The following is a 12,995-nucleotide window of genomic DNA, read 5'->3' as shown; positions in this document are numbered from 1 at the left end:
GAGTTGGAGAATCGCTGCTTAAAGGTTGGTTGTGTCTGGCAAAGTTAGGATTGTCCAGGAACCTTCCAACACTTCCTCCCTACGTTAGGGAACGGGTATAGGTTGTTCATACCCCACAACAGAATGTGAGTGGAAGTTGTTATTATTTGAGTCAAAGAGAACCCTTTTTAGAATCAAAGCTGCACCAGTCCTTTTATTGCTGTTTCTACACTAAAGCAAAATCATTATCTGTGAGTCTAGTATTTTAAGAAAACAGATTTCTTTATGGGATGTCAACTGTTCCATAGATTATTTGGGGCAGCTCTGGAGATTAAATCCATTGTCATGGAGTCAGTTCCAAATCCATAGTAACTTTATGTTGTTGTTATGTGTCGTCAAGTCGGACCCATCTCATAGCGACCCCTCCTTGGGTTTCCGAGGCAGTATCACTATGGAAGTAGATTGCCCCATCTTCCTTCCGAGGAGTGGCTGGTGGGTTTGAACCGCCAGCCTTCTGGTTAGCAGTCAAGTGCCTTAGGCACTCAACCTTATAGGACAGAGTAGAACTACCCCATAGGTTTCCAAGGCTATAACTATTTGTGGAAGCAGACCGCCATACTTTTCTCCCACAGAGCAGCTGGTGGATTTGAACGACCAACGTTTTGGTAGCAGCCAAGTGCTTAACTACTGCTGCCGCCAGGACACCTTCTGGAGATAAATAGTATAACAGAATTTTGAAAAAGGAAAAAAGGGGGTGGGGGTAAAGAAAAACATAAGAAAATGAAGGGAAAGCCAGGAGCACCGTTGGCATTGTCGGCTGCGTGGGAGGCTGGGCTGGTTCTCAGGCACTGACCTCGCGTGCAGCCCCCACCGCGTGTCGGCGGAGACTTGTGTGTCACTGTGATGCTGCGGCGGTGTCAGTGGGGCTTCCAGACTAAGAGAAGGAAGCTGGGCCTGGCAGCCTCCTAAAACTCAGCCATGGAAAGCCCGTGGGTCACAGTGGTCTGATGGGCGACGGCGGAGGCGACGGCACAGGCCCAGGCAGCACTTCTGATGTGCACGGGTTGTCCTGAGTCGGGTGGGGGTGCAGAGGGCAGACTCAGCAGCACCTAGCAGTAACAGCACATCACACACACTTCTGTCAACTTGGGCGGTCTTTAGAAGTGGAGGGCAGTGGCAGTACTTTCAAAAGTTCCAACTGGAAGTTCACAAAGGTGTTTTAATTACGCCGTCACTAGTGATTTTAAAGTATAATATGCTATTTGTGAAAATCTGCTTTTGCTCACCTGTCCAGGGAAAATATTATCATGTAATTCCAGTCTACCTTGCTTGTGAACCGGCTTGTTAACACGTACTGCAAGTCGAGTTAGCATTAATGTGACATGGAAGAAAGCATAGCAGTGGCATCCAGGAGACCGAGGTCTAGCTGTGGTTCCCTCTGGGTCCTCCAAGCCTGACCAGCAGTGTGCCTCATGCATGGGGTAGAGAGGGATGGGGGGTGGATTCGGAGGGGTCCATCCTAGCTCCTGAGGAGCATCCTGGCCGTACTCTGTGCCGAACACATCTCTCTGTTCTTCTGGCGGTCCGTCCATGGTATACAGTCGGTATTCTTCACTAACATCATCATTCAGTGGCACCAGTCCTTCTTCAGTCTTCAAATTCCTGGGCCAGCTTTCACATGTGTATGAGGCGATTAACAATACCAGGACTTGTGTCAGGCACACCTTAGTTCCCAAAGTGACATGTTCATTTAACACTTAAAGAGCCCTCTTGCAGTGGATTTATCCAGTGCCATACATTGTTTAATTTCTTGACCGTTGCTTCCATGCACGTTGATTGTGGATCCAGCTGAAATGAAATCCTTGACAACTTCAATGTTTTCTTCATTTATCATGACGTTTATCAGTCCAGTTATGAGGATTTTTGTTTTCTTCATGGTGAGGTGTAATCCATGCTGAAGGCTGCAGTCTTTGATATTCATCAGTAAATGCTTTGAGTCTTCTTCATTTTCAGCAGTCAAGGTTGTGTCATCTGCATATTGCAGGTTGTTAATGAGTCTTCCTCCAATCCCAATACTGCTTTCCTCTTCATACAGATGAAATGTAGTGAAATGATACAATCCTCAAGCACTTGTTTCCATGGTTCATGTTTTAAACCATGCTGTATCCCCTGTTCCGTTCTAACAGCTGCCTCTCAGTCTATGTACAGGTTCCTCATTAGCACCATTAAGTGTTCTGGAATTCCAGTTCTTTGCAAGGTCACCCATAATTTGTCGTGGTCCACACAGATGCATAACTTTGCATAGTCAGTAAAACACAGGTAAACATCTTTCTGGCGTTCTCTGCTTTCAGCCAGTATCCATCAGTAATACTGTCCCTAGTTCCACATCCTCTTCTGAATCTGGTTTGAATTTCTGGCAGTTTCCTGTTGCTGTACTGTTGTCATTTTTTGATTATCTTCAAAATTTTACTTGCATGTGATATTAATGATATTGTTCGATAATTTCCACATTCTGTTGGATCGTCGTCTTTCTTTGGAATGGGCACAAATATAGATCTCTTCCGGTTCGTTGGCCATGTGTCTGCCTCGCAGATTTCTAGGCATAGATGAGTGAGCACTTCCAGCATTGCATCCGTTTGTTGGAACGTCCACATGGGTATCCCTTGTTTGTTTGTCACCAGGTCCTTCAGTACAGCTTGGACTTCTTTCTTTAATACCATCGGATCTTAATCATATACTTTTGTATTGTTGTATGCCGTTGAGTCGGACCCGACTCATAGTGACTCCTCCTTGGGTTTCCGAGGCAGTATCACTACTGAAGTAGATCGCCCCATCTTCCCTCCAAGGAGTGGCTGGTGAGTTTGAACCACCAGCCTTCTGATTAGCAGTCAGGTGCCTTAGGCACTAAGCTATATGTATGTGCATATGACATGATTGAATGTTGAGCAGTTCTTTTTGGTACAGTAACTCTGTGTATTCCTTCCATCTTCTTTTGATGCTTCCTGCATCGTTCAATATTTTGCCCATAAAATTCTTCAGCATTGCAATTCAAGGCTTGAGTTTTTTCTTCACTTCTTTTAACTTGAGAGATGCTGAGTATGTTCTTTTCTTTTGATTTTCTAACTCCAACATTTCTTTATAATACTTTTCTTTGTCTTCTCGAGCTGCCCTTCGAAATCTGCTGTTGAGCTCTTTTATCTTGTCATTTCTTCCATAACTTTAGCTACTCTCTGTTTAATGGCAAGTTTCAGAGTCTCTTCTGACATCCATGTTGATCTTTTCTTCCTTTTCTGTCTTTTTAATGACCTTTTCCTTTCTTCACGTATGATGTTATTGATGTCATCCCACAATTCTTATGGTCTTCGGTCATCGGTGTTCAGTGCATCAAATCTCCTCTTCAGATGGTCTCTAAATTCAGATGGGTTATAATCAAGGTCATATTTTGGCTCTCATGGACTTGTTTCTGTTGTCTTCAGCTTCAACTTGACTGTGCATATGAGCAGTTGATGGTCTGCTCCACAGTCGACCCTGGCCTTGTTGTGACTGATCATATTGAGCTTCTCCATCATCTCTTTCTTCAGATGTAGTCAGTTTGATTTCTGTGTTTCCCATCTGGTGAGATCCATATGTAGAGCTGCCATTTATGTTGTTGAAGAAAGGTATTTGCAATGAATAAGTTGTTGGTCTTGTAAAATTCTATCATGTGATCTCTGGTGTCATTTTTATTACCTAGGCTATAGCTTCCAACTACAGATGTGATGCTTCTTTGTTTCCAGCTTTTGCATTTCAGTCTTCAGTGATTATTGGTACATCTTGATTGCATATTTGGTCAGTTTCAGACTACAAAAGTTGGTAAGAATCTTTAGTTTCTTCATTGTTGGCTTTAGTGGTTGGTGTGTAAATTTGAATGATAGTACTATTAGTTTGTCTTCCTTGTAGCCATATAGATATTATCCTATTACTGACAGCATTGTACTTCAGGATAGATCTTGAAATGTTCTTTTTGATAATGAATGTGACATCCTTTCTCTTCAATTTGTCATTCCTGGCAAAGTAGACCATGTGATTGTCCACTTCAAATGGCCAGTACCAGTCCATTTCAGCTCACTAATGCCTAGGGTATCAATTTTTATGTATTTAACTTCATTTTTGACAACTTCCAGTTTTCCTAGATTCATACATTGTACATTCCATGTTCTGATTATTAATGGATGTTTGCAACTGTTTCTTCCCATTTTGAGTCATGTCCCATCAGCAAATGAAGGTCCTGAAAGCTTTTACTCCATCCACATCATTAAGATCAACTCTACTTTGAGGAGGCAGCTCTTCCCCAGTCATATTTTGAGTGCCTTCCAGCTTGAGGGCTTCATCTTCGAGCACTGCAGCAGACAGTGTTTCCCTGCTGTTCATAACGTTTTCAGTGGCCAGTCATTTCAGAAGTGGACCTGGCCACATCCTCCTTCCTGGTCTGCCTTAGTCTGGAAGCTCTGCTGAAAGCTGTCCACGGTGGGTGGCCCTGCTGGGATTGGAAATACCAGTGGCACAGCCTCCAGCCTCACAGCAGCATGGAAGCCACCACAGTGCAGTAGGACAGACAGACAGAGTGGTGGGGAATAGCATTGTAAGCATATTATTTTGAAATTGCAGAGATAAGTAGAGGGAAAAACAACAACATGTTGGTGTTTGCCTCTGGGCATCAGAACTGAGCTGCCCTTGGGAGGGCTGGTGAAGGCACCAGCCATCTCTGCTTTGTTGTGTAAGGTTCTTAAGCCTTATTTTAAAGCCTGTGCACCTATTACTTTGATAAAATTACATATTCATTGCTTGGGTTACTGCAGTGTTTTCAAGGAAAATTGCAACTTGATCTTTTGTGAGTAATTAGGTATAGAGCAGTGCTTTGAATTTATAACATTCTATTTACCCATGATCATTTTGGCAGGATGCCCAGTGATCTCCAAAGGCAGTGATGTCAACTTGAGTTCCTGCTTCGCATGCATAGGGCCCAGCAGCTGGATTGCCTGTGGTCTCTCCCGGTCTCCACTCTTGTCTCCATGCAGTTTATACCTACGTAGCAGCCAGGGGTGACCCTCAGTGTGCTCGAATCACCTTTCTGTGTAAAGGCACGGGACACCCTCCCATTGCGACCAGAATAAAGTTAAACTCATGGCTTGAAAACGGCAGCAGTGGGTAGAGCACATGCTTAGGAGGGGAATTGCGAGTCATGCACTAACTTGTTTCTGAGTTCTCGAGGCAACGCCAGACTCTCTGCCACCACAGTTGTACCAGCTTACGTTCCCACCAGCTGTTGATGAAAGGTCCAGTCTCTCCCCATCCTCGTAACAGTGGTGGTTTTCCGTTTTGTGATCTGGACCGTTTTAGCAGGGGATGGTGGTATCTTACTGGAATTTGGATTTGCGTCTCTGCTGGCTGATGATGACAGGCATCTTCCGAGTGTTTGCTGGCCCTTGAATTCCTCACTGGTGAGTGGTGAACTGGTCCTTCTGTAGGAGCCTGGCTGCTTCTCCTCACTCAGGGTGCAAGGCACAGTTTGATTCCTGAGGACGGCCCTCGCTGACACCCAGCCAGCGCACCTTGGGAGGTCTTCAGACCTGCGGCATCAGCGTCACCTGGGCCGTTGGGTTGGGAAATGCAGACTCAGGCCCTACTGAACAAACTGATTTTAATAAGATCCCACTGTAATTTCCAGCAGCACTGAGTCCATCCCCACCCCCTGACACACCCACACACACACACACTCCTCGTGAAGGGAACTTAGTCTCCTGGATCCGAGTTTATCGCTTCTCTCCCCGAATCGAGTGGAAGCTCTTTTAGGGCAGCAGCCCGTGTGGCCTGCTCATTCCCAGACCCCTGGCACCTAATGGACCCAGGCCTGCACCCAGTGGGCACTCAAATGTGATGAGTGAAAGAAGGAATGAAGGTAACAGATGATTCCGTTTCCTGAAACGGGTAACTCTGTCCTCGTTGCTCTCACCTGCTTGTAGACTTGGCCTCATTTGTACCCCACATCATTATTATACAGGGGCTCCTGTGTATTTTGGATACCGACTGCTGTTAACCTAGTGGGACTATCGAGAGTCCCCTTCTTATCCTGTGTCCAGGCAGTCTGTTCTCGGAACAAAGTTACGGTTTGACTAGGGGCTTCTCTGCTGCCGTGACTGGGGCTGGTGGTATTCTTGTTGGTACAGGCAGACCTCGTTTTAAGGCACTTTCCTTTATTGCACTTCATGGATAATACGTTTTTCACAAATCGAAGGTTTGTGGTGGCAGTGTGTCGAGCAAGTCTGGCAGCACTTTTCCAGCAGCGTGTGCTCGCTTCGCGTCATGTCTCCATCACATTTTGGTCATTTTCACAACGTTTCAAACTCCCGTCATGCTGTGGACGCTCAGTAGACTACACTCCAGCACCGACATTGACTTTCACGGGCACTGGGAGCCCAAAGAGGCACATGGCGCCCTCCGTGGCAGTGTCTCCTTCACTGCGGTGCTCTGGACCGAACCCGCGGGATCTCTGAGGTCTGCCTGCATTTAAAGTTTAAGAAACACCCTTATTCAGAGTTGCAGTGGGCTTCTAAGGGTTTTCCCAGAGTAAATGTTGGTTTGCTATTTGCATAAAGTTTTAGTCAATCAGAACTTAATAATCCTTTTTTAAGAAAATGAGATTCTAAAAAAAATGTGAAATGCAAAATTTAAAGGTACACTCCAGATAACAGTGGTGAGGCATACAGGGCGTCTCATGCACCGATTCCTTACTTTTAAGATAAACACCAAGGAGAGACCCCATTTCTGACATAGCCCTACATCGAAAGGCAGGTTTGTGCTGAATTTTATCAGGAAGCAGCTCTCCGGTCGGATTCCCTTGAATGAAGACGGGAGGGAGCAGAGCTCAAGTCTCTAGCTTTTAACCAGGGATAGTTTCGGCCCCCAGAAGCCAGTTGGCCATGTCTGAAGATATTTTTGGCTGTCACAGCTGGGGCTGGGGGTTTGCTGGTGGCATCTAGTGAGCAGAGGCCAGGGAGCTGCCACACACCCTACAGCTCCCACACACCCTGCGGCTCCGACCATAAAGAACTGCCCGGCCCAAAACGTCATTGGTGTCGCTGCTGAGAAACCCTGCCATACCTCTGCAAACACTAATGCCGTCAGAAAGAGAATCCGTTGGCCTACTTTTGGAAAAGAGATAGGAATTGACACTCAGACATTCCGGTGGGTGTCTAGGCAGTGAGATGTGTTCCTATCAGGCCCTTCTTTCCAGTCAGACGCCAAATGGAAATGCAGTGGCCCACCTGCCACTTGGGGAGCCATCACTTGTTCAACAAAGAGCGTTTCAGAAATGTGGCAACTTGGTTGATTTTAAAATTGGGTAATGTATCCTGCTAATTTCACCTTTTTAAAAACAGGGAAACGCAAATAGAGGGTTACTGGTTTTCCTTATTTTACAGATGGGGTCGAGGATTTGGTCTTTTGGGTTCCATTTTTGGAACGGATGGTGTATTAAACCAGCCAAACAGTGTCTTTGGACTTATATTTTATATACTGCAGTTATTACTTGGTAAGTATTTATACGGCACCATAAAGATAAGTTTGTTTTGCTGTATTCTATTCAGTGCTTTGTGTCTTTGCTCTAAAGTGTGTCTTTATATTAAACAAAAGCGTAAGTTAATGCTAGAACCAGGAGTTGGTAGCATACGTGTGTGTTGTGACAACTCAAGGCCCTCGGATTCTAACGGGGATGATGCAGACGGGTCTGTCGGTGTTTCCTCAGGGAGAGCAGCCTTCCAGCGGCCGGACCAACCAGGCCCTTCGGGGAGTTAAGACTCCACACAAGTCTCCCTCCAAAACTTTTCTCCTTCCTATGTTATGGACCCTGTAGCTATTTAAAAATGCTACGTATTGAGAAGCTGGGCAAGGTGAACATGAGTCATGGCCCCTCACCTGCACCGAGCTGCTGCCCGCCGCCTGGCTTCTGCTTGCCTGGGTTGGCACACTGCTCCTGTCGGTTCTCTTAAGAGCTTTGTTATTATTGACATCTGGCTTTCAGATTTTTGTGTTCCAAATATCGCTGCAGTGGACAACTTTGTTTAAAGCGCACTCACCCCCCTTTTAAATTATTTCTATAAAATAAATTTTCAGGCACAGGCTTACAGGTCAGACGACACTGATTTTTTGATGGTCTTACTGGGTTTTTGACAAACTGTTCTCTTCCCACTTGTCTGGTTTTCTAGAAGTCTCAACTACACCATGTTTTTAAAGTTCTAATTTAGTAGTTCCTGTTAGCAGCTCATTATTTTAATTTTACTGACTTTTCATGTCCTTTTTTTTGCCAGTTTAGTTATTGGGGCTCTGGCCATGGTCCATTTTCATGTCAGCAACAAACATTTTACCTGTTCTTTATCTTTTTTTAATGTCAGTTTTGTGAGTTTTTGTTGTATGAAAGTTTTATACTTTGAATTCCATCAGTCCATTTCTGCCTTTGCATCTCAGCCGTGAGCATTTGATCCCATCGCCTGCCGGCTCTTCCAGCGACCCGACTGATGAGTTAGGAGGCGAAGTTCTCCATTTCTCCCAGCAGCCCTGCAGGTCGCCCAGTTCTGTGTCTGTGTATTTGTCCTGCAGACCGGGCGGTGTCTGCACGAGGGTATCGTGGCAGTACCCTTTCAAACGGTGAACAACTGCAGGCAGCTTCAGCGGGAGGTGGTGGCTGAGTAACTTAGGTACACACGTGATGGAGCCGTTAGAAGGGACATGATTTGTTCTGTGAAATAAGCCATGACATGGCAGCTGTGTTCATACATGTGCATGTGCATACCAGTGCGTAGGAGAGCTCTGGTCGCTGCTGCAGGGGAAGGGAGAGTTTGCACTTTATTCCACACATTTCTTGTTTTGTGTGGATTTCTAACGAAAAGTAAAAAGCCCCAATATAAGGGAGTCGTTAATTTCCCCACTGAAAGAGCCAAAGATGAAGCCTTTGAATATATGCATTTTTGAAGTGCAATAGTGAAAATTGTTAACAGACTTTCAGTTTATAATACTTAGTTTGCTAATTTCTAATTATACATGCTTATCTTGAGTCACACGTGTCGTGTGTCTTTTCCCGTCTACAGTTCATGAAGCTGTCTTTGTCCCCAGACTCTTCACACGCGTTTGCAATGCCACTGTCTGTCCTTGGAGGGCCACGTGAGCTCGTCTCGGTTTTTCAGGGCATGTCATCTTCGCACTTCCGAGTGTGCAATACAGTGTTTTTAAGTTTACTTTTTCCATAGGTAGTACACAGACCTAGTTCCAGAGTTAAAAAATAGAAAAATCAGGGAAAACTCCCATCCCACCCTTGTCTCTTCCTTACCTGGTCCCACTGCCCCATATCCCTGACAGGTAGCTTTTTCTCTTTTTGGTCTTCGTGGAGTTTTTTAATGCAGAGTCAAGAAAATTCAACTGTACAGTCTTCATCTTCCTCCTGTTTTAATACATTAGGCAGACGCTACAGAAGATGCCCTGTCGCTGGCCTCTTTTTTTAAATCCCCTCTGGGTGGTCATTCATCCTTTTTCACAGCTGCAGAATATTCCATTGCATGACGGTACCACCATTTGTTTATGGAGTTTTTCAGCACATTTTAATTTCCATTGGGTACATTAATCCCAAGTCACAAGTACCCAGTTACAATACCTTAGGACAGGTTTAATAGTATTGTACTTAGCTGACAGGCAGTATTTACAAAAAAAATCACTGCTATCAAGTCGATGCCAACTCACAGTGACCCTGTAGGACAGAGCAGAACTGTCCCGTAGGGTTTCCAAGGCTGTAAATCCTTATGGAGGTAGACTGTCTCATCTTTCTCCCGTAGAGCAGCTGGTGGTTCAAACCACCAACCTATTGGTTAGCACCCGAGTGCTTTAAGCACAGTGCCCCAGAGCTCAGCCAGTGTTTACAGAGCGCTCACCAGGTGCCGGGCAGTATCCCACTTCTTCATACCTATCACCTCTTGAATCCTCACGGGAGCCTTAGGGGTGGTCATTATTCTGGTTTTACTGTTGAGGAAAAGAAAGGAAGAGAGAAATTAACCTGTCCACGTCCCTTAGAAGCTAGCTTTCTTAGCTCAAACTGCGGCAACAGCATTAAGTTTTGAAATCATAGATATTTAGCGTAGGTCAGAAGTCAGCAGACTTTTTCTGTAAAAGGTCAGATAGTGAAGAGCATAGGGTTTGTGAGCTGTGGCCGCTATTCAGCTCTGCCCCTGTGCGAGAGCAGCCACAGACAGTACAGAAGACAATGAAGGTGGCTACATTCCAATAAAACTTTATTTATAAAAGCAGGTGGTGGGCCAGATTTGCCCATCCCTAGCATAAGTAACCAACCGCGTTCTGGCCTGGAAGAGCTCGTTTCAGGCCAAGACCCACTGCCGTCGAGTGGGTTCCATGTCATGGCTACTAAGGCATTGTCTTCTAGTACTGGCTGCTCATAGAGGTGAGCCAGGCCCCTGTGACTGCGCCCCCGCCCACTGACAGCTTCTCATCACCTTTGTTCCCAGCAGGCACCTGGATTTCAGCCCCTTAATTAACCTGTTTAAATCTGCTACCACCTGTTACCTTTGGCTGGTTCCTCTCAGCCTCTGTTAGCTGTTGGGCAGAGGCAGTGTAGCAGCTCTGCCTTCTCCTCCAGTCTTAGAATAAATGCACATGTTCTCAGCACCGTGGTGTGTGAAGGCGCCTGAGGAACTCGAGGGTTCCAGCACGTTTTTTGACTTGAACGCCCTCTGGCTTAGCACGCACGGTTGCATTTTCTTCTAGATCTAGTTTGACTCCAGTGTGGTGAAACGCACTCACTCACATGTTCTGCAACGATTATCCCCTTTTTCTTCCTTCAGCACCACGTCGGTGTGGTGGTCTCCCCTCACAGAGTTTTGAGGTGCCCTGGTGGTACGGAGGTTAAGCACCCAGCTGACCACCCAGATGGTGGTGGTTTGGACTCCCCCGCTAGCTCCACAGGAGAAAGAGCTGGTGAACTGCTCCTCCGAGATCAAAGCCTAGAAGACCCCGGAGGCTGCTCCGCTCTGTGCCCCGGGCTCGCTGTGGGTTGAAGGTGCTCAACGGCAGACAACAATAATAGGGGGTTTTGACATAAAACAAATTTACTCTCCACAACTGGGGGCCTGCCGAGAAGAGGCCAGTGGAGGGAGGACTCACCCAGTGTCCCCACCTTGGCAGAGAAGGCTGTGGTCCCCTCGTTACTCTTCTCATTAGGAGAGTCGGGGCTGTTGATTTCCAAAATTGGCTTCACTGCATAATGTGATCTCAAGACGGCATGTTTGCTTTGTACGCGTATCCCTGGCCGAAGCTAGGTATGAGATAAGTTCCCCTGGAACACTGACGGAGTGAGAAATTATAGCTATAACATGGGTCTCCTACCCAGAGTCAGTCTAACAGCAGTCATGGTGTCTTGACTTCGTGAGTTCTGCAGTGGGGTCAGCAGGACTCCAGTGCTGCCTGTTAGCTTTGAACTCTGGCACCTTCTCCTGTGCCCAGGCTGGCTGAGCCACGTGTCCCCTTGTCTTGCAGGCCTGACAGCGAGCGCGGTGGCAGCGCTGATCCTCATGACGTCGTCCATCGTGTCTGTCGTGGGGTCTCTGTACCTGGCGTACATTCTGTACTTTGTGCTCAAGGAGTTCTGCCTCATCTGCGTCATCACGTACGTGCTGAACTTCACTCTCCTCATTGTCAACTACAAACGACTAGTTTACTTGAATGAGGCCTGGAAGCGGCAGCTGCAGCCCAAGCAGGACTGACGCCCGATGGACTCCCGGCTGACGGCCTCAAGCCCTTTTTCCATTAAGTTTATTTCCCAGCAGGGTTTTGTTTTGTTTTTATTCTTCACAACAGACACTCTCCCCAAGAATCTTAAACTGATTTTTTAAAATCCTGTAAATTAGAAGGGGCTCTAGCTATTTTCTGTGTCAATCTTCAGTTTAAATATGGATACAAAAAAAGGATACATCGAGCCAATCAAAGACAAGCTTTAACTTTACTTTGAAGATGTTTCTGAGAAACTAAAATGTCGCCCTAGCACCTGCCCCCAGTTGTAAAGTGAGCAACCATTGCTAGTAATTCTCTAATGTGTATCAAGTCAATTTCAGGTTTAACAAATGTGATCATGACATGAAACTATTTTAGAATAGATACTGTATTAAATATTGCCATGTTTACAATATGTAATATGTTTTTAGCCAATGGATTTAAACATGTAGATTCAACTAGAATCCATTTATGTGATATTTGTAAATAAAGGTAGAAATATTGGATTCCCCCACCCCACCCCTGCAGAAATCACTGTCCCAGGTTAGGTAAGGCATAGCCATGGAGACCAGTCAGCTCAGTGCTGACCAGAGAACCGGGGACGAGAGGACGCCCTTCCAGGCGGCACCTCAGGAAGCGTACTGGCAGCTGTGGGTGCAGCAGCGACTGCAGAGTACGAGGGTGGCTGGTCCCCTTTCACCTCCCCACTCTTGGAGGGAGAAACAACATTTGGGCGTTTGAGTCAAGCTGGTGTCTAGTCACAAAACTGGACCAGTTGTAACCCTACAGAATAACCAGACTTCCAGTTCATGGCCTTGGAGACACTAATGAAGAAAATGGGGAGATGTCTTGAGGAAAGCTGGAGAGAGGAGGGTGGTGTTTTTAGGTCTGGTCTCCCACAACAGTTGGTGTCTCATGCGGGTTATTTTTCCTTGCTGTTGGTGCCAGTCAGCCAACCAAGCAGTATTACGACCTTGATGTGTCCCGGATACGCCAAGGCGCTATCGTTGGTAGATCCGGATTTCCCCATGCTGTTTCATCCCGCACTGGCTAATCATCCAGTTGGACTGGTGTGGAGTCCTGTTCCAGATCTGCAAGCGTCAGGGCTGGCGTGCTGCTCAGTGCAGCCAGGAGAAGCCCAACAGGCAGAACAGAGCCCGCTCCAGCACCGCTCGCGGGAACTCCGCCAGTGCAGGAGGAACGATCCTAAC

At 46.3% G+C, this 12,995-nt stretch overlaps 1 protein-coding gene across 1 annotated transcript; it reads left to right on the top strand.

Moving 5' to 3' along the window:
* The first annotated feature begins 6,370 nt into the window (after nucleotides 1-6,370).
* On the top strand, nucleotides 6,371-11,777 carry VKORC1L1 (vitamin K epoxide reductase complex subunit 1 like 1). Its single transcript, XM_007942533.1, has 3 exons — nucleotides 6,371-6,513; nucleotides 7,440-7,549; nucleotides 11,551-11,777. The coding sequence occupies exons 1-3, from the start codon at nucleotides 6,371-6,373 to the stop codon at nucleotides 11,775-11,777; spliced, it is 480 nt and encodes a 159-aa protein (XP_007940724.1).
* Nucleotides 11,778-12,995: the final 1,218 nt, after the last annotated feature.

The sequence above is a fragment of the Orycteropus afer genome, unplaced genomic scaffold (assembly GCF_000298275.1).
Source record: "Orycteropus afer afer isolate SDZICR_OR568_19922 unplaced genomic scaffold, OryAfe1.0 scaffold00006, whole genome shotgun sequence".
Lineage (NCBI taxonomy): Eukaryota > Metazoa > Chordata > Mammalia > Tubulidentata > Orycteropodidae > Orycteropus > Orycteropus afer.
The sequence above is the reverse complement of the archived record's forward strand: the minus strand, read 5'-3'. Positions and strand labels throughout refer to the sequence as shown.